Below are 26,518 nucleotides of genomic sequence, written 5' to 3'. Positions count from 1 at the left end.
CTTGATAGAGTAGGACCACAAAATGCATGGTCATGCTCAAATGAGTTAATATGAGATATTGAGCTCATTTGCTTGAGTGAGTCTACTTGGTGATCAAGAAACACAAAGATTGATAAGAAGATGACATGGTCTATGCCTCATTAATCAATCTAGATATCGAGAATAGAAGGACATGATCATATATTATCATAGTCACAAAGGTTATGTCGGATCTCGACATTCTTATCATTTGGGTAGTAATAATGCATTGCTAGATGTCACTCATTGCTTATGTTTCTAAAATGAGTTTTAGATACATTGCCAACGTTACAAGAACATATTGGATCACACACAAATAACATTCTATTTTAGAGATAAGTTCATTTTAGTTTGACTAAAAGAACAATTATGCTCATTGGATGGCCAAGACTTGAGTTAGACTCAAGTTAATTGGTTGAATTTGAGTTAGATTCAAATTAAACTAAGTTGATGAATGAAGTTTAATTCATCATGCATGATTAATGTAGATTAATCATGCATTGAAGAAAATAAGGTTATCATGCATGGAGGTTATCCATGATTAATAAAAATTAATCATGCATTGATAAGAGAATACCAAAATTCTAAAAATCTTTGGTATTCATGGCTTGGGTATAAAAAGAGTTTTTCTTTTCAAAAGTCATATTGGATTTTCCGACCACTCCTCTAAGGGGAGTATCCGACCAACCTCTCAAAAGAGTTTTTCTTCTCAAAGTCATGTTGGATTTTTCTTCTCAAAAGAGTTTTTCTTCAAAAGTCATGTTAGATTTTTCTTCTCAAAAGCCTACCAATTAACCCACCCTCACGACCAGGGTTAGGCGAGGTCGTCGCTCCTCTAAGGGGAGTATCCGGCCGATCGGCAACCGTGAATCAACGACGCGGGAGGGGAGAGGGGAGAAGAGGAGACAAGAGAAAGCTTACCGTCGAAGATCTTGTCGCCTAAGACGTCGCCGTCGCAATCTCATCGACGAGGAGGATTGGGATTGTGGGATCAGGGAGAATGTGGGAGATCGTAGGTTGTCGCCATCGCAGTCTCACGAACGAGGAGGATCGGGATCGCAGGATCAGGGAGAATATGAGAGATCGGGGGAATTAGGGATTGGAAGAATGAGGGAGATCGAGCGTAAGCGGGTTAAATTAGGGTTTCTGGCGACGAATTATAATTCGTTGTCAAATTTCTCGCCACATTAGTGACGAATCTTATTTTCGTCATCAATTTGACGACGAATAATGCGATGAAAATAAGATTCGTCGTCAAAAATAAGATTCGTTGCCAATTCAAGTTAAAATTTTAATTTAGTTATTGTTATTTTATATTTTATTAGTAGAATAGCACAATTAATAATTGAAATTTTTTTGTTGATATATAATATATAATATTGCTTAGTCAAAAAAAAATCTAATTAATAATTTTTTATTTATTTTAATAATCTATTCTAACTAATAATTTATCTTAATAATAATAATTTAAGTTGATAGAGTTTTATTAGATAATTTATCTCTTTTATCTCAATTTGTTATGTTAGTAAAAAATATATAAAAATTTATTTATGAATTTTGATATAATTAAATATAGCAGAAATGTCAAATTGGTGATGAAAATTAATTTTGTCGTCAAATATAGCGATGAAAACCTGATTGATCACCAAATTTGATGACAAATAATGGATTTGTCGCACTCTTGGCGATGAATTAATTTTCATCGCCAAAACACAATTCAAATTGACAATGAAAATATGATTCGTTGCCAATTTGGCGATGAAAATATAATTTGTTGCTAATAGGCGATAAATTTTACAACGAAAATAATTTTTGCAATGAATTTGGTGACAAAATTTATATATGGCTAATTTTGCAATTAAATTATTTTTATCACAAAATTTATTGTCATTTGACGACGAAACTATTTTTTGTTGTAAAAATTATTGCTAATTAGGGACGACAAATTATTTGTCGCTAAACTTCGTTGCTAATAAACTATTTTTTTATAGTGACGTGTTGTAGATGAGCACGTGATAACAACGAATAAACTCACAAATCACGAATTATTATTCACCCCCTCTAACGATATCATCAATATAATCCCAATAGCATGAATACTCTCCCTTTCTCCTTTTTTTCAGCACAAGTTGTGACTTTTCTTCTCTCCTTGTCATCATCATCCCCACACCTTCAACACTATGAATACTCTCCCTTTCTTCTTTTCTCACAGCACAAGTTGTGACTTCTCTTGTCTCCCTCCCTTCTCTAAAAGAGTTCTAAAGGTTTCGAAGATTGAACTCAAAATTTGAAGTATTACTATTTTAAATATTAGATCATCAATAAATCATAAACACCTAAGTGGGTCAATATCGTATTAAGAAAAAAGATTTAGCCTTTGCATCGACCTTAAATCTCTTATCCGAAAGAATAAGATTACCTAAAAGAGTGTGTCCACATCCGAAAAAGTATTCAACGACCGATGATATCAAGTCTGTGACCAACAAGACCAAGTCAATGACAACGATACTGAAAAGAGTACATCGAGAACATAAAGAGGATTAGATCCACCTTGTCATCCATCGGTTCAAGCCGTCAACTTATCGACAAACTGACTAACCGGACCTAGATTGTTAGATCGACATCAATAATTTTCGCCAACAGAGGAAAGCTACTGATCATTCTCATCTAAAGAAAATAAAATTACAAATTGAAAGAATATGTGATGATATCAAACTATAAAAGATTAGGATCTCCTATAATAAATAAGTTATTGAGTTAATATAATTTATAATTTTTTTTTATTAAACTGAAAATCGATAGCTTTCCTCTCAGATAAGATCATAACTGTTTTTTTTCATCTGGTCTGCTGCGTGAAATGTACTCACAACAGATAGATGATTTCTTGAAAAGGATAATTAAGGATGATAATGTGTTGTTTGCTTGACTAGGGGATATATTAAAAGGACTTATTGATTGTAGCATTCTTTAAGTAAATCTAAAACAAGGAAGAGTTTTTGCTGTTGCATGCATTAATATTCACTTGATTCATTAATTAACTTACTGTTGTAAAAGTGTTTAAATGAGTCTTAAAGCTCATGAATGAATGATGGATTCGATGAAAAACAGTTTTCAGTGAAGCCACAATTTATTAATCTATCACATCTTTAAGACTTGGCCATCTTTTTCAAAGCAGAGTTTTAAGCTTGAGTATCAATCAGTGCAGTTTCCATGGCCATCTTTTCATCTTTGGTCCTTAAACAGAGTCTTAAGCTTGAGTATCAATCAGTGCAGTTTCCATGGCCATATATGAACTTGGCTGATACAAAACAATAGTGAAACTATGAGAAACATTTTGAGTATTACATCTGAAAACATGCATGTCTTAGTGTGTTGTAGATGCAGGAAATTAAAACACTTGTGTATGAGAAATTAAAGACTCCTGCTGGTCCTGCCTAGAACAGACAAAAAGGTTTTCATTGCGACATGCATGTTTAGTGCAAAACTTAATTTGTTTGTTTTGTTTTGTTTTGAATCCTCCAGACCTGCCTGTGTGACAAATATTCCTTCACCCTCCTTGAGCCTGGGCTTTAGGGTCCCCTCGTAGAAGGACTTGCTTGGTGTACAGTTTATAGCATGGTCCTCCTTCAATTGGATCAGCCAAGTCTCCTACGATCACATCAAATTAAACTGGTCCTTTCTCTTCTCCAACTCAGCTCTATTCATTGTTTAATTTACAGGAAAATATATATATATATATATATATATATATATATATATATATATATATATATATATATATATATATATATTACCTCGTCTATGTCCCACATGGTCAGTCACCATCTCAACTGTGCAGTGCCTCAGGATTTCCCTTGCTGTGGAGCCCTGATCATCTCCCCCCATGATGAATACATGCATGCATTCTTCGGACTGAAGAACAGCTATAGCTAGAAAGATCATAAAAATAACATAAAATAGAAAAGTATATATGTACGTAATTAATTACTTAGCTTGTGGTGATGGAGGAGGGCAGGGTGAACAAGTGACTCGTGGTACATAAATGAACTCATCCATTTCTGCACTCTGAAGCTTTCCATCAAGATTCAAGAACAAGCTAAGCGCCTGCAGTACTAGCTAGTCAATCAATGAATGAATACATAAAAATTTGTGCATGGCGGCCGCCGGAGCTCAGTCACTGACCTTAATTCCCGAATGGCTTGGTGTCGAGCAAAGCGATCGATCGATGTATGTCCTGATAGTGAGATGAGCTAGCTAGCCAGTGTGTAAGATGCTGCCATGCATGCAATAAAAGATCAGATTACAGAGGAGGAGGAAGGAAGGAAATTAATTAAGGTTAAAGAGGAAAAAGCTGCATGATGAATCTGTTGAGAGCAAAGCACCATCTCAGATTCGTAAAGAATATTTTTAGGATAAATATGATTTTTTTTTCTCTACGTTGACAATTTTAATACATGCTGTGTCGTTTTTATCCGCTTTAACTCTCGTTTTAGTTTTTATTTGAGTTTTTTAGATTTATCTAACAATTTTAGAAATATAAGCTGAGAACATTTGGGCCGATCTTTAACTCAAAGGAGCCCCACTTTTTCATTTGTTTGTTTCATGTGCTTCATAAATTGTTTCAAAGCATATATTCTTTTTCCATTTCTTTTTTTATTTCAATCGATGAATCAGATTTTAAAATATATATATGTTTTTTTATTATTCATATCTCTTCTTTAGGGAAAATTGTCTTATTCCTTGTTATAGATGATAATTATCAAGAAAAATTCACTTTCATCTTCTGAGCTCATAATGAATCAATCTTACCAATCCTATGGATTCTTTTTCAGAAACCAGAAACAGTAAACAATATCTTTATAAAAAAGAAAGAAATAATCTGCTAAGAAGAATACCAAGACAAGAGACTACAACTGATGAGTTCTTCAAGAACAATACTTTGAGATCATGCACTTAATCATGCACTTAATCGAAAAGATGAAATCTCAAAAGATAATTCACTGCATCAAATGCAATGCCAGTCTTCAAGTCCTAATACAACCATGATCAGTTGTTTGAAAGAGAATTTGTACACAGGGAAAAGAAAAGAATTAAGACCGCCATCAATCCGGTTAAGTGTTACTTTGCCATCAAACAAAGTTAATAGGGCAGGCACTAAACTGTTAGCAGTTCCTGCAAGAGGAGAGACGATGAATGTTACGCGAAATCAAGGCAACATCAGAGAAGACGACGCTGTCAAAGAAAAAGCAGATAAAAAAACAAAACTCCATATTTTGTAGGCTCAGATACTTTGTCAAAACAGAGTTCATTTAGAATGCATCAATCAAATTTGCAGATGTAGGATAGAACATATAGCAAGATTGCAATCGTTGCTGAGAAATGAAAAATGATCCGCTGGAAGCACAAACTTTGAAATGTAGAAATCGACATATGCTTCCATACTGTTGGTGAACATAACCTAACCTTGACAAGCATCTGATATGTGCCTTGAACTGAAGTCTTGAGCCCAGAAAAGATCTAAACCTACATTCTCATGAACAAGATATTGGGGCCTGAACCACTAAGAAATCCGACTGCGTTATCATAGCCAACATTACATTTGAATGATTTGAGACGCTAGGTGATTATAACTTGAACGATTTGTAATTTGTAATTCAGTACAACTTTGCTCACAAGCTGCTCTGTTTCTCATGTGGAACCACATCCCAGATTGTATTCAAATAGACTACGATGACAAATTGAAAGTTTAGGATGAAGTAATTTTTTAAATTTTCAAATGAATGTATAGCAAAATAAAAAAAGGTAGATTCGCTACCTCAACAACCCCCCTAGAATCGGCTCCACGGATATGGAGGAAGGTTCATTCAAGTACACAGGCATTAGGCACATGGCGGGATCGACCCCAGGTCGTCACCTCCTGGAATCGATCCTTGATCATTACGCCAGCAATACTATGCACTCACCGTCTGTGCTATACTCTGGGGGCAAATGTATAGCAAAATAAACAGTCTACAAATGAGGGAAATGGGGAAAAGAGACCACACACGGCAGCCAAGATACCAAGGAGCCAAAAACACATGTATGCAATGTACAATCCCTTAATGCCTGTATTTAAACTAAGTAGAATAGATAAGCAATTTCTCATTGGAAGGCGATCAAATGGTCAAAACTAATAAAGTAAATAGAGCAACGGCTACTTGTTTTGGTGCTAGTGGATATGCGAAGAAAAGCATCTATTTTCCATGTATGCACTAATGAAACTTGATGGCAGTGATCAGACCGTACCTTTTCCTTCTGTTTTTGGATGGCCTCAATCTTCTTTATGTACTCATCTGTCATTTTCTGCAAAATGATTAGAAAGAGGATACAGAAATTGCATAAGCACATATTCTGATAGACATTTCAAAGGGCAAATTACCTACAATTGTTTAAATATAAGAAACAGTCAACATATAGCCACATATTTCAGATGTATAGTGACACGCAACATACTTGAAGATCACTTGACAAATCTTTAACATTATCTTCAGATAGTTTCTTCTCCTGAAAGATATTAAGAAAAATGTATATTAGATGTCCACAAATGCAACAGCTTAAGTAAAAAAGTATCCATTGCTAAGAGTGCAATAACACAAACTTTCTCAAGTTTCTCGTAAGCTTTATTTGCATCTCTTCGTATATTTCTTATCGCGACCTGCAAAAGCACAAAGATACCATCAAGCCATGACAAAACATAAACAGTGTTTTCTGCAAATGATTAACTATGAGAGCCTCATTTCCTTTATACAAAAAACCATATGGTGTTAACTGCTAAATAGATTCAATAAATAGACATTATATTGCATTAGTTTCTAACTTTTCTTAAAGAAATTTTCCCATTTGTATGCCTGACCATCAATTGAATGTGGTTGGAAGCACGGTTTAAAGTCTCGAATCGTGCCGAGGTTTTGATCCAAAACCGGAATAATACAATTTTGATATTGTATCATACCGTGCTAATATGATTTTGATATTTTTTAAATATAAAATATATTAATTAAAAATAAAAAATCTAAATCTAAATATTTAAAAATAATAATAATAATAATAATTTTTTATATATATTTAAGTAATAGGATAATTTTATTAGGCTTTAATTAAGCCTAGTTAAATTATCTCAATCATAACTAGGAGTTAATTAAAATGATTAACCTAAATTATTTATTAAAACCCTAATTTATTAAAAACCTAAGTTTATTAAAACCTTACCATGTTCTGCCGCCCTGTTCTGCACGACCGTAGGCACGCGGCTTGTGCGATGCTTCTGGAGGCGTCGTCGAGCTCGACCAACACCTCCGGACGTGTCGTCGGTCCCGCGCCGACTCTTCCGAAGGCGTCGCCAAGCTCGAGCGACACCTTCGGATGGCGTTCCAGTTGGAATCGCTTGTGCCGATCCGTTGGCGAAAAGAGATGTTTCTCCCGTATCGGACGAAACAGCTCGAGATTTTAATCTATGGTTGGAAGTACAAACTTTCAAAACTGTGTTACTAAAGCTATCATTGTAAGATTGCAAATCTTGTTATCTTGTTAAGCGAAGCAAAACAGATAAATTCGTACGAGTGCTAGATTTGAGTTGATCTTTCAAGTTAGGTTCCAAGGATAAACAAATCCAGATTAAAGATTAAATGAGAAATTGTACATATATTTTATTCAATGTCTATGTTGAGTACAAGAAAGAATTAGCAGCAAATTCATTGTTAGGTAGAGTCACCCAAGTCAGTTGATTGGCTTGTTAAACTGCAAGCTTAACTGTTAAGGACCTTAAAAAAATCATTCCAAAATGCCCAATAAATCCTTATACATTACCCTTTTTTGCATTATGGCAAGAGATAATTATATTGCTAAAGAAACATATGGACAGGGTTATCCCATCTCAATACATCACCAAAAAATAAAAAATAGAATAAAACTATAAAAACTAAACAGTAACTCACGACCCTACTCTAACCCAAATGAAGCAACACATAATTGGCAGACAACAGACTAATCCATGGGGAACAAGTAAAGATGAACTTGTGTCTACAATATGAATTGCTCTTTAAGGCATTAAGCTACCAAAATTCAGAACAGTTGGCAAGAGAAGTATCAATAATTATAAAAATGTAGACAACCAACCAGATTGTCTAAAATTACAGAATAGTGATATTCATAGTTGGGGATATAACCTACCAGAAGTTGTGAAATTAAAAGAACTACTTGGTATGCCACTATCAGCAAAGCATACACCATGAAAAGCAATTCTCCATTACCTTTCCTTCCTCGGCGAGTTTGGTAACAACTTTGGATAGTTCCTGCACCAACATCGGAGTGACATATACATCAAATTATCAGATATAAATCAGGTCAGCAAGAAGAATAATTTGAGTGAAAAAGAATGGAACACAAAAAGTTTTCTGACGTTATATGCTATTTAAGTTATAAAATAAACAAGCTTAGGCTAAGAAATTAATTTATTAATGACATAACCCTGCTGTATAGAGGTCAATTGAGGGATAAGATTCATATGACCGATCTCAAATAGTTAGGAAAAGAACAACTATCTCAAATAGTTGAGACAAATACAACTTCAAGAAGATCCATGATGAGATCAACAAATCCATTTAGAATAAACATGTTTGATATTGAACAGTAAACTAAGTGAAGATAAATTGAAAGATGAAACAAACTATTATTTACTGTGACTTTTCACTCTAATTAACAAATGGTTCCTCCTTTGAAGAACACTGATGATCTGACCTTGAGGATCTTGGCAATCACAAGGTTGACAGTTCCTTGTAAAATTTGAATGCCAAGTTAACAAATAATCAAGATCTTTGCATCTATTAGTTAAATTCAACAGAAGGGCTGTGCAAATGTTTGGAAGAGAAAGCCAATGCTTACTGGGTTCCAGGTTCCTCGTAAGCACGTTTTGAAAATTCAGGCAAGATATAGTATGGGATTTACTGATCTGACAGGATCAGGAAGCAAACAATGCTTGGTGGTCCGACTGTGAACAATGTGGGAAAGAATTGAGAAATAGAGACGAACATGAATTTGGGCTCTAATAACAATTGAAGTAGCACGAGGAACACTTACCCACTGAAAGAGGGAAAATATTGTCAATTGAAAGATGATGTAATATGAGAGATCCTATACCCTTTTATAAGTCAGCAGTGAGACTTATTCTTCATAAAATTACGAGTTAGTTACCTAAGGACTTTAACTTCCCAAATAAATTTAAACAACTTTTAAAAAAATCTAAACAAACTCCCAAATAAATCTAAACAACATTTTAAATCTAAACACTCTTCCAACTAAATCTAAATCCTTTTAAAGAAACCCTAACTGAGCTTAAGAGATACAAGCAAAGCAGAATATACAGATTTGCAAATATTCTGCTAAGGATGAAATAATACACCACACAAAACAAAAAAAAAACTCCAACAGTTTAATTCAGTGAATTCTATAATCCAAAATAAAGAGACTCCAATAACAGTTTTTATTTCATAAAACAAGGAGTACAAGTGTACAAAGCAAAGCTTAGATCAAGTTTAGAAATTTTATTCTGTATCAGGGCTTCAGTGTTCGACTTGAATGAGATGGGTTTAGTACTGATCTCTATGTCAATAAGAGATCGTGAGATCCAAAATCAAGAGGACAGGAAGGAAGAGGAGGATAAAGAAGAGGAAGAGATGGAGGAAGAAGATGAGGAAGAGGTGGAGAAGAAGAAGAAAAGGAAGAAGAAGAGAGCATATTTATAGTTCCATGTTCTCCAAAGAGGTCTGCTTGACCATCCTTGTTGTACACCAGCACTTCCTCATCCTTCCCTCCTCAACCATTGCAAATCAACTAATGTTCTTTATTGTACTTATACAAATTCGATGAGATTATAGACAAAGTAAAGCAGGATCAAAAGACAATTTGCGAACCAATGAGAATTTAACTATCTCAAAATAAATAATGAATAATATTAATCTGCAAAGAAAAACAAAACAAACACAAGATAAGTCTATAACCAGGTAGAAGAGGGGATGCAGAGACAGTTGCAGCTATCACAATAAAGCATCTTTGAAGAATATATGCTTCCAAGTATTCTTCTCATGAATAACTTTCTAAATATAAAATATGTAAAATCAGTAAAAGTTACAGAAAACAAACAAACCTTTCTCCGCTCAGATGTCAATTGAGGGATGCTTAATCGTATCACCTCTCCATCATTGTTTGGCGTTAAACCAATGTCAGAACTTACTATTGCCTTCTCAATAGTTTTTAAGCTGAAAGTTAAAAATAGTATATGAAATTTTACAATTAGAAAAGAAAATTAATTAAAAAAACATCCACACAATCTATATCATGATAACCGCCCTATCTGTGACTAAACTATATATTCCACTTTAATATACCCTCTCAACTTGGAGTCTAAATATTGATAAATGTCTAGTTTGTTACACAACACAGAAAAGAAAAAAAAAACTACAGAGATGCTAAGGAGAAGACTTTGTATTAGTGCAGTGGTTGAGAGCTTTAAGCATGTGATGCTGAAGTCAGTGACTTAATTTGTGCTCCAAAAGAGCTTTTTCTTTAACTTCCCCTGAAACTAACAGTATCAAAGGGCTATAAAGTATGCAAGGAACAAGTCCAAAGTTTAGGATAAAAAAATGATTAGAATTCCAATATATACTTGTAAAAGAATTAAAAGGTAAGGAAATATTAGAAGAAAGAAACCTGGAAGGGAAGTGGAAGATGAAAGTTCTTTCATATACTCAAGAGAAGACAAAGGGGATTATTAGAATTGAGAAATAACTAATTAATCTCTTAAGATTGCAATCAATGGAGATAATGTATGGGAGGGCTGCTGACAAAATGTAGAAGGTTCCAACATCTATTCAAAGGAATAGAGGAGAAATGTTGATAGAAGATATTTTAGAAGAGATGGAAGATATCAGGGCAGAGAAACTAAAAGTTTGAAAATGACCTTTAGTGAGATGTCAATAGAAAAAGTTTTTTTTATTATATTCTAATAGAGATAGAAGATATCAAGGCAAAAAAATTGAAAGTTTGAAATTGACCAGAAGATTGAAATCATGAGTTGAGCCGATATTTTAGTTCCTAATGGCTTGAGACGATGTCATCGATGTTGTATTGTGTCAATGATGTGACAAAGGAGGAGAAGTAAGGACAGAAGGAAAAACGCTGCTGGTGTTGGTTTCAAAAGAAGAATAGGAGAGAATGGCTTAGGTATGTTAGCTAGGTTTTTGTGCAATTTTGGCGCCAAAGGGTTGGCATTGATGGAGGAGATAGGATTTTGGTACGATTTCAGCATAGAGGAGCCAACATGAAAGGAGGAGGAACTAACAGAGGTGCATGAGACGACGATTCTACAAGATTACCACATGATGCTATCACTGATGATGCTTGTGTGACGATAGATGTGTTAAGGTACTCACTTGGAGAAGGGGGAAGGAGGGGAGTTGAAAGGGAGAGGAGAGGAGCAGTGTGTCATGCGTGTGAAGGTTTCACGGCTCGTGAGTATTGGTTGTTCCATGTGTTGGTCAACAGTCATGCCAACCGACACCAAACGACACTTCAGACCATGAAATTATCATGAGCAAAGAGACAGTAGAGGAGAAAGAAGATAAGTAATCTCATTTTATAATTAATAGATAAAAAGATGGATGGAAAAGGAAAAAAAAGGATGAACAAGTTAATGAAATTAGGAAAAAATAAGATGAACAAAGAGAGGGGAGATTTTGGGCTTGCACAAATATGTTTTTTGACTTTAAAATTATTTTATTATTTTTTTATTAAAGTGATTGGAATTTAACCAGCGGTGCAGCCTTGTATAGATCTCAATGGATGGATGAGATCCATGCACTAAACCCCAAATAGTTACAAGAAACATGACTTAATCATGATGGTGATGAAAACTTTAAGATCAATGTTTTCTTAGTGAATTGTTATCTTACCGTTTTTTACATGTTGATATTTTTTATTACACCTTTCTTCTTCCTGATCACACCAACCATGAAGCCTTTTTATCGCACCTTTCTTCTTCTTCCCAAAATAGTTCAATGACTTCTCTCTCTCTCTCTCTCTCTCTCTCTCTCTCTCTCTCTCTCTCTCCTCTCTCTATTGCCACCTATTTTATTTTTCCACATTATAGACTGCCAAATTTTTTAGTCCAAGTCATGCTAGACAGCTCCTGGCTTGGGCCTGGTTAATGCTAATTCTTATGCTAAAAGTTTGGATACTTGTATGGGACCTGCAATATGGAGGTTATGCAAAAATGCAACCTAGGGGTGCTTGTGATCTCCTATAGTTGCTTGGGCCATGACAGAAAATGCATCTGGTTGTGAGAACTTGAAGCAATGAGAAACTGGATAGTGGGGCAAATGAGTCTTGCTGGGTAGCTCACCATAGAGGATCGCACTTCCAAGAATCACAGCGGAGGATTGCATATATGATGTTCTTGAGGATATGTGAGGTAGCTTGTCTTACAGAATTGCTCAGGCTGGCAGTATTGTAGGAGAGCACACTCCACTAGAGAGCAGGTTGCAGTTGATGGAATGGGTAACAAGAAGATTGTCTGCAGGAAAGATTCCATATGAAGCCATAAAAGTCACATTGTGCACAATGGCTATATGGAGGCAGTATCACCAGCAGTATAGAAAGTAATGTGGGAAAAAATAGCAAATTTCTTTAAGGAGAAAGGTTTCTACAATGAGGACGGAAAAGGAAGGATGTGTCTCAAGAACAGAGGAGTAAAAAGAAGGAAACTTTAATTTTATCATAAAACTGTTTTGCAAGTTATAATAAGAAAACATGAGACCAGTCTATAAGACCACAACATCACAGTTATCAAACAAGCATTTATAGGGAGACTAAACTACATATTCTAGATAAAACTTGAACTATATACTTATTAAACAGGAGAAATAGAAACATTTTTCTAACCCAACAAACAAACAAAAAAAAGGAGTAGATTCTGGATAACTGACTAATATACCTAGATTTGTCATATGGCTGCACAAGAAGAGTGCTTCCATCTGGTGTATTGATTTGTGCAATACTCTTCAAGCTGACAGGAGTGCCATAGTACTCAACCTGTAAGTGAAATGAAGTCTCATGACAACAAAATATATTAACAAATCAAAGAAAATATAATGAAAACAAAATCAAGAGCATTTTCACTCTTTTCTTGTTGAAAAGAGTTTCAGTGTGATAGGGAAAAGGATTCTATATCATCCAGAAGTATAATAACTACTGTCAAAGTGTAGGTTGAAAGACAGCATAAAGACATGAAGTACAGGGGATGAATGTCTTTTAGGATTACTTGGTGACAAGGAAGATTAGAAAACTCCTCTGATCCCTTTTCGAGCTGTTTTTTTATTAGAGAATGAAATCAGGTTGGTTGTAAAATTCAAAATGAAGACATAGGAACTGCTGTTCATTTTATTACATGAGAAACATGCAAAGAATTTCTATCTCTACTATATCACACTACCAAAACATGTTACAATAAAAGCAACTAGATTTCGTCAAAAATAGCCTTTACAAGATAAGTAGCAAACCTCAACTCGGTCAAGCATAGAAGGATTTGCTCTTCCTGTTCTTACTGCGTTGAAACTTGCTCGGACTGTTTCAATAGTCTTCTCCATCCTATCTCTCTGGAAAATTGAACTTATGGAGTAAATTTGATACAATCATAAGTTCAATATCAACCTTACGAAGCATAGTCACAACAACATACAACATCCTTCTCAATCACAGATTTCTCAGCCTCAATTTCTTCAATGGTTGCACACTTGATGATTCCAGCTCTGAGAATATGGCAAAATCTTTATCATCGGAAATGATAACTTCCATCTACTTAATGGTTCATATGAAAAATGCTAACCTTTTCTTTTGTTGTTTAATATTGCCCAAATTCTTGCAAGAGAATACAGGTGATCCCTCCTTTAAAATTGAATAGGCGAAAGATGAACTCCATGAGGGCAAATGTGTGTAAACATTTCCATTATGGACATTTCCTGCTCATGAAAGAAACATACTATGACCTGTTTCTGTTACACCAAAATTGAACCTTAATGAAGAAGTGGTATGTGGACATAAGTCTAAATTCAAGCCTCCAATCCAAGAATTTAAAATTCACTCATGGCAAGTTCTTTTTCCACAACACACTAGTGTTGCATGCATCATACAATTTAGTAGTTGCATTATAAAGAACTCAGAGTCATGGTTGTTGGTATTGGCATTAGAGCCATGGTTGTATACTTGTATTAGATGTTCTAAAAACATACGAATCGGCTTTCTCGAATCAATAGAATAAGTGGGATCAAAATCAATGAAGAAAATATAAATAAAATGGAAAAGACGAAAGGAACAAAAAAATGTTTAATGAATAAGAAAACAAACGATATTAACAAAATCTAAGAATAATGCATCTTATTTAAGGTTGCAAATGAACCAAATGTTCGTGAATTAATGTTCGACTTGGTAAGAGCTCGTTTATGTTCGAGCAATATGCATCAAGTCAATTAATTAAACAAGCTTCAATAACTCGATAAACTAAATGAACAAACTTGAACACATATATTTTCAACTTGTTAATATTCATGAACAATGCTCATGAAAAATATGCGTAAACAATGTTCGTGAACTATGTTCATGATCGGACTCATTTATGAGCTCATTAATGAGCTTGTTTATACTCACTTGAGTTATGAGTTCGTTAGGATGTTATGATAATATATATTTGTCAACTTAAAGTAAATAGCAATAAAAGTCATAGAAAAATTACAAGTTTATTAATGTTATGATCTTATTGGAGTACTAGAATATGATTAATTAAATAAATTATTTAACAAGTAACAAATAAATTTTATACAGTAATTTGCAAAAATATAATTTTAGTAATTAAAATTAACTAAGACAATTCTAATTACTTTTTACTAAAAATTACCTTTACTCTATAGCACTTTTAATTACAATTAATAAGACACAAAATATTTTATAATTTATAAATAATCCTACATGGATGTTATAAATATAACACATGAGCAGAAGATAAAAGTTGCAAAGATTAGAATGTTAAGGTAGATGTGCAAACATACAAGGATGGACAGGATAAAAAAATGAAAATATCAGAGAGAAAGTCAAGGGGACTCCGGGCGGCACCTTTAAGATAATACAGACATGTACTTATATGACCAATAAATGCTCCAGTTATGCGATATGAAACTATGACAAATGTACATATCAAACGAGGAAGAGGAATACTAAAAAAGACTTGGTTAGTAATAATAAAATAAAATAAAATTTATTTAAATATAAATAGAGCTCAATGTCATAGAACTGTAGAAGGATCCATATAGTCTACCCCACCTAGTGGGATAAGGCTTTATTGTTGTTGTTATTGTATAAATAATCCTACATGCTAAGTTAATTTGTTATCAAAAAAATCTTTTGGACTTGAAAAAATATCAATGATCACTTGGTGTGTTCAAGAAGCTTGTAATGGTAAAAATCTTTATTTTTTGAAGAACTAACTAGCACATCAATTTATAAATTAGGTTGAACTTTAAAAATAAGAATAAATTATCACTAATTGATTTACAAAAAAGTTGCAATCATATTTTAATTAAAATAGACTCTTTTGGACTCAAAAAAATTGATATTCAAGTTAGGACATTTTGTAGCTCAAGTGGTCAGTTAAATTTTTTTAATTTTGAATGCATAAGATAATTTGTAAATCAGTTTATATTTTAAAAATTGACACAATGATTACATATTAATTTAATAAATAGTTTTTGGCCAAATTCTTTCATTAAAATTAACTCTTTAAACACAAGGATAAATTTTCTATTTAAAGTGTTTGACAACTTATAATGGTCTTGAAGGTGTAATTGATTAAAAATCATATTAAAATTTGGTTTATGATCAAAATGATTTTTCTAGACCTTAAAGAAGCCTTGAATTGATTGATTAATTCTGTTTAAGGTATATAGGTATTAATAATGGTAAATTTCAATTAATTTATTCCAATTTTTATGTGAATCTTTATGTATAAATCGATTTGTTAATCAATTTATAATTTAAAAATTATTAATTCTGACCATTATGAGTTTTTAAAATCCCTAAGTGTCCAACTTAATAATCTTATTTTTGCTATATTAATCTATTAAGCTAATTGCATCTTAAATTTAATAAGAATTTAAACTTAGAGTTTACTAAGAAAAATTAATTATTCTAAAAATTAATTAAAACGAGTATCACAAAATGCTATATCTCAAATTTTACAACCCATAGTGTGAAGTTGCAAATTTAATAATTCACCTTGACATCCCTGATTGACTTTTGTTTAATTTCTCGCACAAGCAAAAACTACCAAGTAGTAACATCACTTTTATAAAGTGACTTTGATTTTATTTATAAAAGAATATATAAGTCAAATTTAAAATAATACATGGATGATTAACTATGATAAAGGTTTATTTGAATAAATTATATATATATATATAAATTGTTGGATTAGCCAAATAATAATAATAAAATTTAACTATCAACAAATACTAATTATTATATATTTTATAAATTATATTAATTACTATCCTGATAATTATTGATTAATTTATTTTGAACTCAAATACTCAATTTAAATTCTAAACTATATAATATTGATTTTAAGTAAGATTATTAGCTTTTTTCTCTATGAATATTAAATGGCAGAGAAATGTTTATTTTATACTATAACAAGATGGGTAAAATAAATATTGTTATTTTCCTATTTCTTAAATTGGTTATCAACTTTTATTTTTTTATCAATTTTCAAGGTCCTTCCTAATTCCTCCTAGCCTTATCCAATAAAGCTATCATTTTCTTTATCAATTTCCAAAGTCCTCCCAATGTGCAGCATGCTCTTCTAGGCTCCAACCTCTTCGGCTTCACTAAATCCTATCTTCATGTTTCTGCTTCCTCATTCTTTTTCTTCTTCTCTCTACTTTTTTCTTTCTCCTCTCCTCACAACTCGCTTTCAGACTGCTCTTCTCCATCCTCTTAGTTCATCAAATCATTGTCACCAACCAAGATCTTGCACTCCCAGGCTCGTCCTCCTAGCCACACTCAATGCTACCATGCTCTTCGCACTAAATATATAAGGGGGAAAAGGCTAAATAAATAAAATAGGTTAGATTTATCTTTTCTTATATTTGGAAGTATAATTTGATGTTATAAAACCATTCCATTTATTTATTTGATACTAAATCTTTTTCAAAATTTCATATGTATTACAGGCAGTGAATATCCTACTTCAAATTTATTTCTTCCTGAACTTTGGCAAGTGAAAGAGGTACTAGATCAACAAATTTTAATTGGGAGTTCATTCATCGAAGCAATGGCTATAATGATGAAGACTAAATTTGATATGTACTGGGGTCAACGCAATTTGGTAATCTCTATAGCTGTCGTTTTAGATCCTAGGAACAAATGAAACTTATTGAGTTTTCTTTTCCTATAATTTATCCTGAGCATGAAGTTAGTGTCCATCAAATTGTTTTAGTGAAGAACGAGTTATACAATGAATATGTCACTACACATGCATGCAAACTCATACATCAATGGTGATTCAAATGGTGATGATTTTGACACCACTTCCAATGCAAATAATGAGAAAGAAAAACTATTGCGATAGGACGGTCTAAGTTTGATAATTTTATTAGAAATATTGATATTGTTCCACATGCCAAATCTGAATTAGACATATATTTGAATGATGGTGTTTTTATATGTCAAAATGATGAAACTCACTTTGGTGCATTAGAGTGGTGGAAAACAAACGACCTCAAATTTCAAATTTTATCAAAGATGGCTTGTGGCATATTATCTATTATCATTACTATTGTTGCTTTAGAATTGGCTTTCAGTATTGGTGGTAGGGTGGTTGATAATTATCATGCTTTATTAGATTCAAGTTCTACTATGTGATGAGGATTGGTTTCGTCATTTTTATGGTATCAAAAGAAAGAAAAAGGTAATTCATTATTTGTTTTTATGATTTTTTTTCATAATTTAGTATTTAACTTATGATTGTTTTATTTTGAATAGGATCACAAGGAAGATGTGAAGGAGTACAATTTATCTTAGCCATTTTCATATGATATAAGCAATGGTTCTCTAGATGGTATGTTTTTATTAAATTATTGATCCTTTAATATTTTTTTTATTATGGCTGACTTCTTGTTAGTGATGATCTTTTTTACTATGCTAATATAAGTTATCAAACTAAATCCTATTTAACTCCTTTTGATTGTGCATATAGTAAAGTTTTAAAAAAAATAGCTTCTTTTTTATTGGTTAAATTGTTCTTTTGCTTTCACTATAGTATAAATTGATACTTGTAATATATTGTAATCCTAATTGTTGATTTTTTTTTCTTTTTAGGATGAGAAGGGCCAAGGTGAGTCCTTGGAGATGGGGAAGTTACACTTTGGAGACACATAAATAAATACTTATGAGTTTCATAAACATTGCAATTTAGTAATATTTTAGTAATGAAGCATGACTTCTTATTATGAAGTTATGAATTGGAAGTTGGATACTCTATATAATTGTTTTATTGTTTTGGCACAAAGTTATATTTGTGTCTGATTTATTTATTCGTGTTATGAATTATGATACTATTTGACGTAGTTTTTTAAGATTTTATAAATGACATTTCTTTGTCGTGACTCACGATTTGATTATTATGATGCATTAAATATATATTATAGATTTTGAGTAAACAAGCTTGTGACAAGTCTTATTATGCTTATAAATAGCCCCCAGGGCGTAGCATAAAAGGTAGGTGCATGGTATTGCTAGCGTAATGATCAGGGGCCGATTCTAGAAGGTGATAACCTGAGATCGATCTCGTCGTGCGCCTAACGCTTGTGTACCTGCATGAACCTCCCTCCACATCCATGGGACCGACTCTAGGGGGGTCATTGAGGTAGCGGATCTACCTTTATTATGCTTATAAATAAACAAACAAGCTCTTATCAAACTTATAAATAATTTTTCAAATAAACAAACAAGCTTGATTTAAGTGCTTGATAATGTCTAAACGAGCCAAGCTTGATTCGAGTTCAAACCAAGCTCATTCGAGCTTGAACCAAGCTTGATTTAAAAGCTCGATACCAATTAAACCAGTCAAGCTTGATTCAAGCTCGAACCAAGCTCGATCTCAAAAAAAAAGAAACCAAGCCAAACTTGAATAATAGTTTCAATAGCTTGGTTAATTTTAGGTTCGGCTTAGCTCAGCTTGGTTACCTTATCAAACAATCCTAAATTCTATAAAGTTTGGCTTGGCTTGGCTCGTTTATAGTCATAATCTTATTTTTCATGAAATATTAATACTATTTATTGATACTAGAGAAATACAAAAAAAAAAAAAGGTAGTAAGTATATTTGGTTGTTTTAGTCAAATTAAATCAGAATTAATTAAATAATTAATTGATTAACCTGATTTCAGTTAAATATATGAAATTAAATTGATTTGATTTGATTTGAATCTACTTTAAAGTCAGGTTTAATTCAATTTGATTTTTTAAAAAAAATTAAAGTGATATGACTTTAACTAAATTGGATTTTGATCAAATCAGATTTAATTAAATTAAATGTGATTTTCATGATGTTAAATTTGATTTGATTAAATATGATTTTAACTAAAATAAAATTAGTTAAAATAAATTTGATTATTCTAATTTAATTAAATTTAATCTGATATGTTTTTAATAAATAAATTAAATCAGTTAATAGCTTTGATTTTGATGTAATTTTAATTAAATTTAATCTGATTTTAATAAATAAATTAAATTTGATTAGGTAAAATAAATCTAGTTTAATTAAATTGAACCTAATCAAATTTAATTAGATTTTGTTACTTAAAGTCTTAAATCAACCAAATTAATACATAATTTAAAGTACGAAAGAAGATTACGTATCTGCTTGTTCCTGAATCAACCAAATTAATACATAATTTAAAGTACGAAAGAAGATTACGTATCTGCTTGTTCCTGAACCACCCTATCCCTTCCACCTAACAAATAGACAATGCACATCATTGTCAACACTTGACTTGCTTTTTTTGTTGTCATCATAAGCTCGTCGTGGATGGTTCGACTCCAATTATGGATGTTTCAAGCAGCAATAATTTCATGGGTTATCTTTCAAATAGAGTCAGTTAATCCCTTCTCACTTCTCCCTATTTCCATTTGATTTCTCCTTAAATTTGATCTAGTTTCTTCTTCTTTTTCAACATTTGTTTTGATTTCAGAAATGTATCTGAGAAATCAGTTGGAACAATTGGCCAATGGCAATCATGATCCAACTCGACTAATCCATATAGGGATCGGCCAAATTTGCCAAAACCATGCTCAAAGCAACTTGCAACCAAGGCACAATTGTGAATTTGTGATACAAATTTAATCATGATACATCAAAGCATACTCCAATATTGTTTTCATTATAACAGTTGAGAACAAAATCATAGATAGAATAGGTTTGTGTAAATATACCAACTTGAGGGGTGTAAATGTAAAAGAATAATAATGGTAAATTATATCAAGGTACAGGGCTTAGCTAGGAAAAAATAACCCTAATAATTTCCCTAATTAACATGGTATTAGAGATGAAATTCTTTGCTCCACCAACTAGCTTCCCACCCATGAGTCTTCCTCCACGTCAAGTATTCCGCCACATGATTCTTTCCTAGTGTCGATTCTTCCTTCATGGTGGAAAGCTTCTTTCTGTGGCATGTCTTTCTAGGTGCCAACCCACTTCCTTCTTGTCTGAAAACAGGAACTGTGATTTCCTCCTCTTCTGCTGCTCTTAATCCCTTTGGTTGGGCATGCACTCTACTTCCTCATGGGACTCTGATAGGCCTTTCTGTCTTGATTTTTATAGATCACAATCTAGGCCCTCTCCATCACAAGATTCTCAGTCTCCATTGTTCCAGATTTCAACTTCTTCTGGATCACACCATTCTTTTTCTTGCAGCAGAATTTTAGTTCTTCTTCTTCCAGAATCTGCATATATGTTTCTTCCTGCCAGGAAGTTGTCTGGTTCTACCATATTCCCCGATCAAATATGTTCCACTTCTTCTGGAATTCAGCAGAACCATCCAGCGATTTTGCACCTCCAGATCTGAAATCTGCTTCAGACCTCCAGAATCAATGGAAATGGATCGGTTTTTGTGTCAGATTTCCAGCAGATCTTCCAGTTCTGTTGAAAATTTCTGATTACCAAGTACGGGTGGCTGTTGTTTGTTTCTTCCAGCTTCATTCTCAAGTGATCCCTTGAGGAATGGATCAATCTAGGTGCATTCTTTTCTTCTGCAAAAAGGTGAAATCTGCCACCCCAACGGCCCCACACGGTCGGCCCCACGACCAATCTAGGTGTATTCTTAAGCATGATACTCTTAACTATAGACCAATCATTGATATACCAATTATGGAATATCTATGTTTTGTCAAGTGGCAGACTACTAGATCGCAGAACGTGTCAACTTTGTCCATGTCACCTCTAATTCATGATGACGCTTCTATCATTTTTTATTACGAACATTGATGGGTCAAAACGTTGGATTATATAGCTTCTAAGCATATGTCTGCTAATATTTCTCTTCTGTATGATCTTATATCTACATCTCATCTTATGACAGTCACTCACTCTAGCATAAGAACCCTGATCTATCCAGGGAGTTGCCCACGTCACACCTGCACCATCTTTAGCACTTTTAGTTAGTTCTGCAGATACCTTAAATTACATTAAATCTACTATCTGTTAGAAAACTTAATAAGTTGATAAATTGTTCTGAACATTTATTCTTGATTTTGTTTCCAATTAGAATTTACAAACTAGGAGAGTACATGGTACAGGTTAAGAGTCTTAAGGATTGTATCACTTCATTATGGTTCCACGTTCATCTGAACAGGTTATGGAGCTCTCTCCGCTTTAAATACATAGTTGTTTAGTACTTCCTAGCCTCTAGAACTACCAGTAGATGGTTCCTAGTTTACCAATGTTCAAAATCTTAAATGCAAGTTTTGTCGATTAAGCATATATGTTTGATCTTCCTTTCCTCCAGGTACCCATAGCTACACTTTTACACCTTTTTCCTGAGTACATTTTGATGTTTTGAGAGTTTTGGTTTGTGTCTACTCAAAGCTTGGCCAAATACTTTGTTATCTTCATAATTGACTATTCGCTCTTCTAATCAAGGTTTAAAATATCGAATCGTGCTAAAGTTTCGGTCCCAGACCGGAACGATACAGTTTCGGTACCGTATCATACCGTAACGGTATAGTTTCAGTATTTTTAAAATATAAAATATATTAACTAAAATAAAAAATTTAATCTAAATATTTAAAAATAAAAATAAAATAATTTTTAAAAAATAATAGGATAATTTTATGGATTTTAATTAAGTCTATTTAAATTATCCCCAATTATAACTATGAATTGATTATTAAAAACTTATTCAATCTAAGTTAAAAAAACAGAACCGCGACTGACCACGCGCGATCGGGGTGCACGCGGCCCAGGCGACACCTCCGGATGGTATCCTGGCCGGAACACCTGTGTCGATGCCGGTCCGTCGGCGGAATGAAATTTTTCGCCTGTATCGTACGATACGGCTCGAAATTTCAATCCTTGCTTCTTATTCAAAGAGCATTCTAACTAAGGAATATTTCTCTCATGTTTTTTAATCCTTTCTCTCTATTTCTCTCATGTTTTTCAATCCTTTCTCTATAACCAAGATCTCCTCCATCAATCTTCATGCTCTCATACAAATTGACAAAATGGTGGTGTTGAGAGGAAAAATAAACATCTTATTGATAAGACACAGCTCTCTATTACTTAATATGGAAGTCCATACATGTCACCTTATAAATTGCATGTCTTGTTTTGTGCGTCATAGTCAATAGTCAAATCCTCTTCCCAATTCCTTTTCCTCATGATGCTCTTTTTTACTCCCACCTCATGTCTTTAGGTATGCTTGTTTGGTTAATCTCTCATCTTTGAGCAAAGATAAAACATCTCTAGGTAAAGTGAAGAAGTCCACACTTTCAAACTAAAATTCTTAGCAACCTGAAGTACTTTCTTAGCATATGGTTGCTTGGTACAGGAGAGATTTATATCGTCTAAGGGAAATATATGTCTAACATACTTAAGGAGGTTGGTATAATAGAAGCAAAGCTAGTTGATGATTTAAACTCCCACAGATCCTAATGTCAAATTGATGCTTGAATAAGGGGAGTGGTTATTTGATCCAAGGAAATATAGGAGATTAGTTGGAAAGCTAAAACTACCTTACAATCACCACGGCTGATATTTCATTCATTGTAAATGTAATTTGTTAACTCTTTGAGGCTCCATGTCACAACCATTAGAAATCAGGTTTAAGAATTCTAAGATATCTCAAGAATGATCCAAGAAAGGGTCTCCTATATCTTGACCAAGGTTGTCTACATATTGAAGGGTATACCAAGACTAATTGGGTAGGATATTCAACACATAAGATAACCATATCACAATATTGTGTCCTTTCTTAAAGAGAATTTGATATCTTGAAAGAATAAGAAGCAAACTTTTATACCCAAGTTTAGACATCTAGTAGAGAGAATACAGAGCTATGCTTTTACATGAGTTGTTCACATAGTTAATGATTGAGCTAGGCAATGTTCTAAGTGGGCCAATGAATTAAACTATGATAATCAAGCAATTATACAAATTTCTTCTAATTCTATCTTCTATGAGAAGATAAAAAATATTGAGATTAATAATCACTTTGTCCAAGAAAAAATGCAATCCAGGAAAATGCACACTTCTTTTATTAGTCCAATGATCAACAACCTGATTTTCTCACTAAGTCTTTAAGAGATTCTACAATTAACTATATTTATAACAAGCTAAGACATCTTAATATTTTTGAACCAGCTTAAGGAAGAATGTTGCGGACTAAATTATAAATATATAGGATACAAGCATAGATATACCAAAAATAAGGGGTGCAGAAGTTAAAAAAACCAATAATGGTAATCTATATCAAGGTAGAGACTAGGGAATAATAACTCTAATAATTATACATTTTAAAAATTGATATTTATGTAAAAAATAAATTTTTTCATGTCATTATTACTTGAGAAAATTTTCAATTAATTATTGTCATTATTATCCATCTTATAATTATCATTCATCATTCATTTGTTATATAAAGATGAAACACAAAGAATTTTACTGTATTTTATATATTTACTATATGATTATTTTTAATAATGTTTCATGATATTAGAAAGATAGTGTTAAAAATGTTCACATAGAATTTACAGATTAATGTCAAATATAATTCTAAAATATTTTAATTAAATTGTAGGATCTAAGAGACTCTACACTCTAAACTTATGAATCTCTTCCTATCCTTACACCCATGATCTTTAGGGCCACTCCAAATTCCCTTTAATAACAATGATCATTTGCACCAAGGTTTTTAGATCATATATAATATAATCTACAAGAGGCAATAGAAATTCAAGAATTAAAATGGTTTAAAAAGTCAAATGTGCAAGTGTTAGAAAAAAAACAAGCTTTTCCAAAAAGACTTGATCGTTGAGAACACAAATATAATGATTTTAAAGCAAACTAATAGTAACAGATGCGACTTATGGGTAAAGAATACCTCTTCAAGACTCCTATTAGTCTTAAGTATGGAGTGCAAATAATCCTAAACTCACCGAAAAGAGAGAAATCAGACAAGGTGCATGCCCAATCTTCTAAACACTCTACGGCAAGAAGAGGAAAAGCTTAAACTGGATGCAAAAGTTAAAGGTTAATTGGTCTTGCATTAAAATGAACACGACCAATGAGACTAAATATCAGCCTAACAACCAATAACAACAACCTACCAAAACTCTATAACATTTTTCTTATATGTAGCTTATTTGAGTGTCTGACGAAAATAAGTGACTAAACATTGGAATTTGCGAGGTTGTCTATGGAAAACATAGTACCAGCTCCAAATTACAATTTTTCAAGGAAATAATATTGAAAAGATGTTGAGTACTAAACAAGTTGAACATCCACTTAAGATCAGTAACATCAAGCTTCAAGACCATACCTATGGTGGCACCCTACAAAGGAAAAAAAAGACTAGCTAGATCAAAGAAAGTAGCGAACCTGGTGACTATGCATTCTACACTATATATTATATCCATTCTTAGTGAGATGAAGTTAATGCATGGCCATATCTCTTACAACAAAATGTCTTGTTTCCACATAACAACTGACTACTTTGGCAAGCAATGCCCATAAGCATTTTTGCCAAAAAGTAATAAAAACATATAAAGAAATATAGAAAAATAAATATTAATCTAATCGAACTGAACAATTGTGAAAAGTAATAGAAAAAAAAAACATTTCAAGGTTAAGATTCTATAAGATCCTGAGCATATCTTAGTAGAAGACCGAGGATAAAACCTTTTGACCACCAGCCGCGGCTATTAATATTTTGATTATAACTCATTCATTGACCTTAGGCTTGGTCACTGAACTACAAGGCTACAGTGCCGATTCATAATTATTTTCTGTTAAATTGTATTGGCTATGCTAATGTAACTAAAGGATATTACGTTAACTCTTAATGCGACGATTTCACTAACAAACTATAAGTTAGTGCAGTGAAATCGAAGAGAGAGACATTGGGAGAAAAGCGGAAGAACCTGGCACTCTGACGGAATGGGCTCTTGACGGAGGGGGACAAGGAGCACTGAGGCTAGGGTAAACGAACCGGGAGGAAGAAAGGGATCGGAGAGCCATTGGAGAGTACCGGCGAAAAGGGGGAGAAGCAAGGAACAAACTGCAGAGGGAGCAGGATAAGGAACATAACAGCCACGCCGTGGTCACGCTTATCGGGTCGAATACTTTTGGTCGCGCTTATCGGGTCGCGCGTGTGTGTGTAAATATAATAAAGAAATTTGAATATTTATACATTTAATTTATTAATAATTATTAAAAAAATTATAGTCGATTTATGAGTAAACTTGTTTATTAAGTTATGTATTCTTAATTATAAATTTTTAAATTTTGTATTAAATATATAAAATAATAATTTTTATATTTTAAAAATACAAAAATAATATAAATTTCATATAAATATTTAACCTATTTATTTATAAGGACAATAATATTATTAATTTAACTCACTAAAAAATAAAAGTTTGTAAAAAAATATGGAAGAAGAGGAAATAATAGAAATTTAAAAAATTATTCTTGTTTATTGATGCTCGTATAAAACTTTTACATATATATACAAGTTGACTAAAAGAAAAAAAGATAATAAATATTTGATATTTATTACATCAAGATAAATTAAGAAAATAATAAACTGATAATCTTTTTTGAATAGCATATTCTGATATGTTTCTGATTTTTTAATATATTTCCGTAA

General features: G+C 32.7%; 1 protein-coding gene and 1 pseudogene across 2 annotated transcripts; both read right to left on the bottom strand.

Annotated features, from left to right (window-relative positions):
• Window positions 1–3,359: 3,359 nt before the first annotated feature.
• LOC141834434 (thermospermine synthase ACAULIS5-like) lies at window positions 3,360–5,121 on the bottom strand (annotated as a pseudogene).
• On the bottom strand, window positions 4,978–25,971 carry LOC141835196 (ribosome-recycling factor, chloroplastic-like). 2 transcript variants are annotated; one of them, XM_074722626.1, is made up of 11 exons: window positions 25,791–25,971; window positions 13,934–14,066; window positions 13,787–13,856; window positions 13,608–13,703; window positions 13,043–13,140; window positions 10,199–10,310; window positions 8,307–8,348; window positions 6,656–6,712; window positions 6,511–6,561; window positions 6,304–6,360; window positions 4,978–5,190 (listed from the first exon to the last, which is right to left on the bottom strand). In XM_074722626.1, the coding sequence occupies exons 1-11, from the start codon at window positions 25,885–25,887 to the stop codon at window positions 5,173–5,175; spliced, it is 831 nt and encodes a 276-aa protein (XP_074578727.1). In that variant the 5' UTR covers window positions 25,888–25,971; the 3' UTR covers window positions 4,978–5,172. The 2 variants fall into 2 exon arrangements, with proteins under 2 accessions (XP_074578727.1, XP_074578728.1); XM_074722627.1 differs by having other exon boundaries at window positions 6,304–6,350.
• Between the last annotated feature and the right edge of the window lie 547 nt (window positions 25,972–26,518).

This window comes from Curcuma longa, chromosome 9 (assembly GCF_044706935.1).
Source record: "Curcuma longa cultivar G26 ecotype Majalengka, Jawa Barat chromosome 9, ITB_CL_G26_1.1, whole genome shotgun sequence".
Lineage (NCBI taxonomy): Eukaryota > Viridiplantae > Streptophyta > Magnoliopsida > Zingiberales > Zingiberaceae > Curcuma > Curcuma longa.
The sequence above is the reverse complement of the archived record's forward strand: the minus strand, read 5'-3'. Positions and strand labels throughout refer to the sequence as shown.

Excerpts from the sequence above, each read along its gene's own strand:
- LOC141835196 (XM_074722626.1), bottom strand. The coding sequence starts at position 25,887 with ATGGCTCTCCGATCCCTTTCTTCCTCCCGGTTCGTTTACCCTAGCCTC. Across the intron at positions 13,141-13,607 it reads CTATGCTTGACCGAGTTGAG|GTTGAGTACTATGGCACTCC; the intron begins GTTTGCTACTTA and ends TTTCACTTACAG. Across the intron at positions 6,361-6,510 it reads ATTTGTCAAGTGATCTTCAA|AAAATGACAGATGAGTACAT; the intron begins GTATGTTGCGTG and ends ATCATTTTGCAG.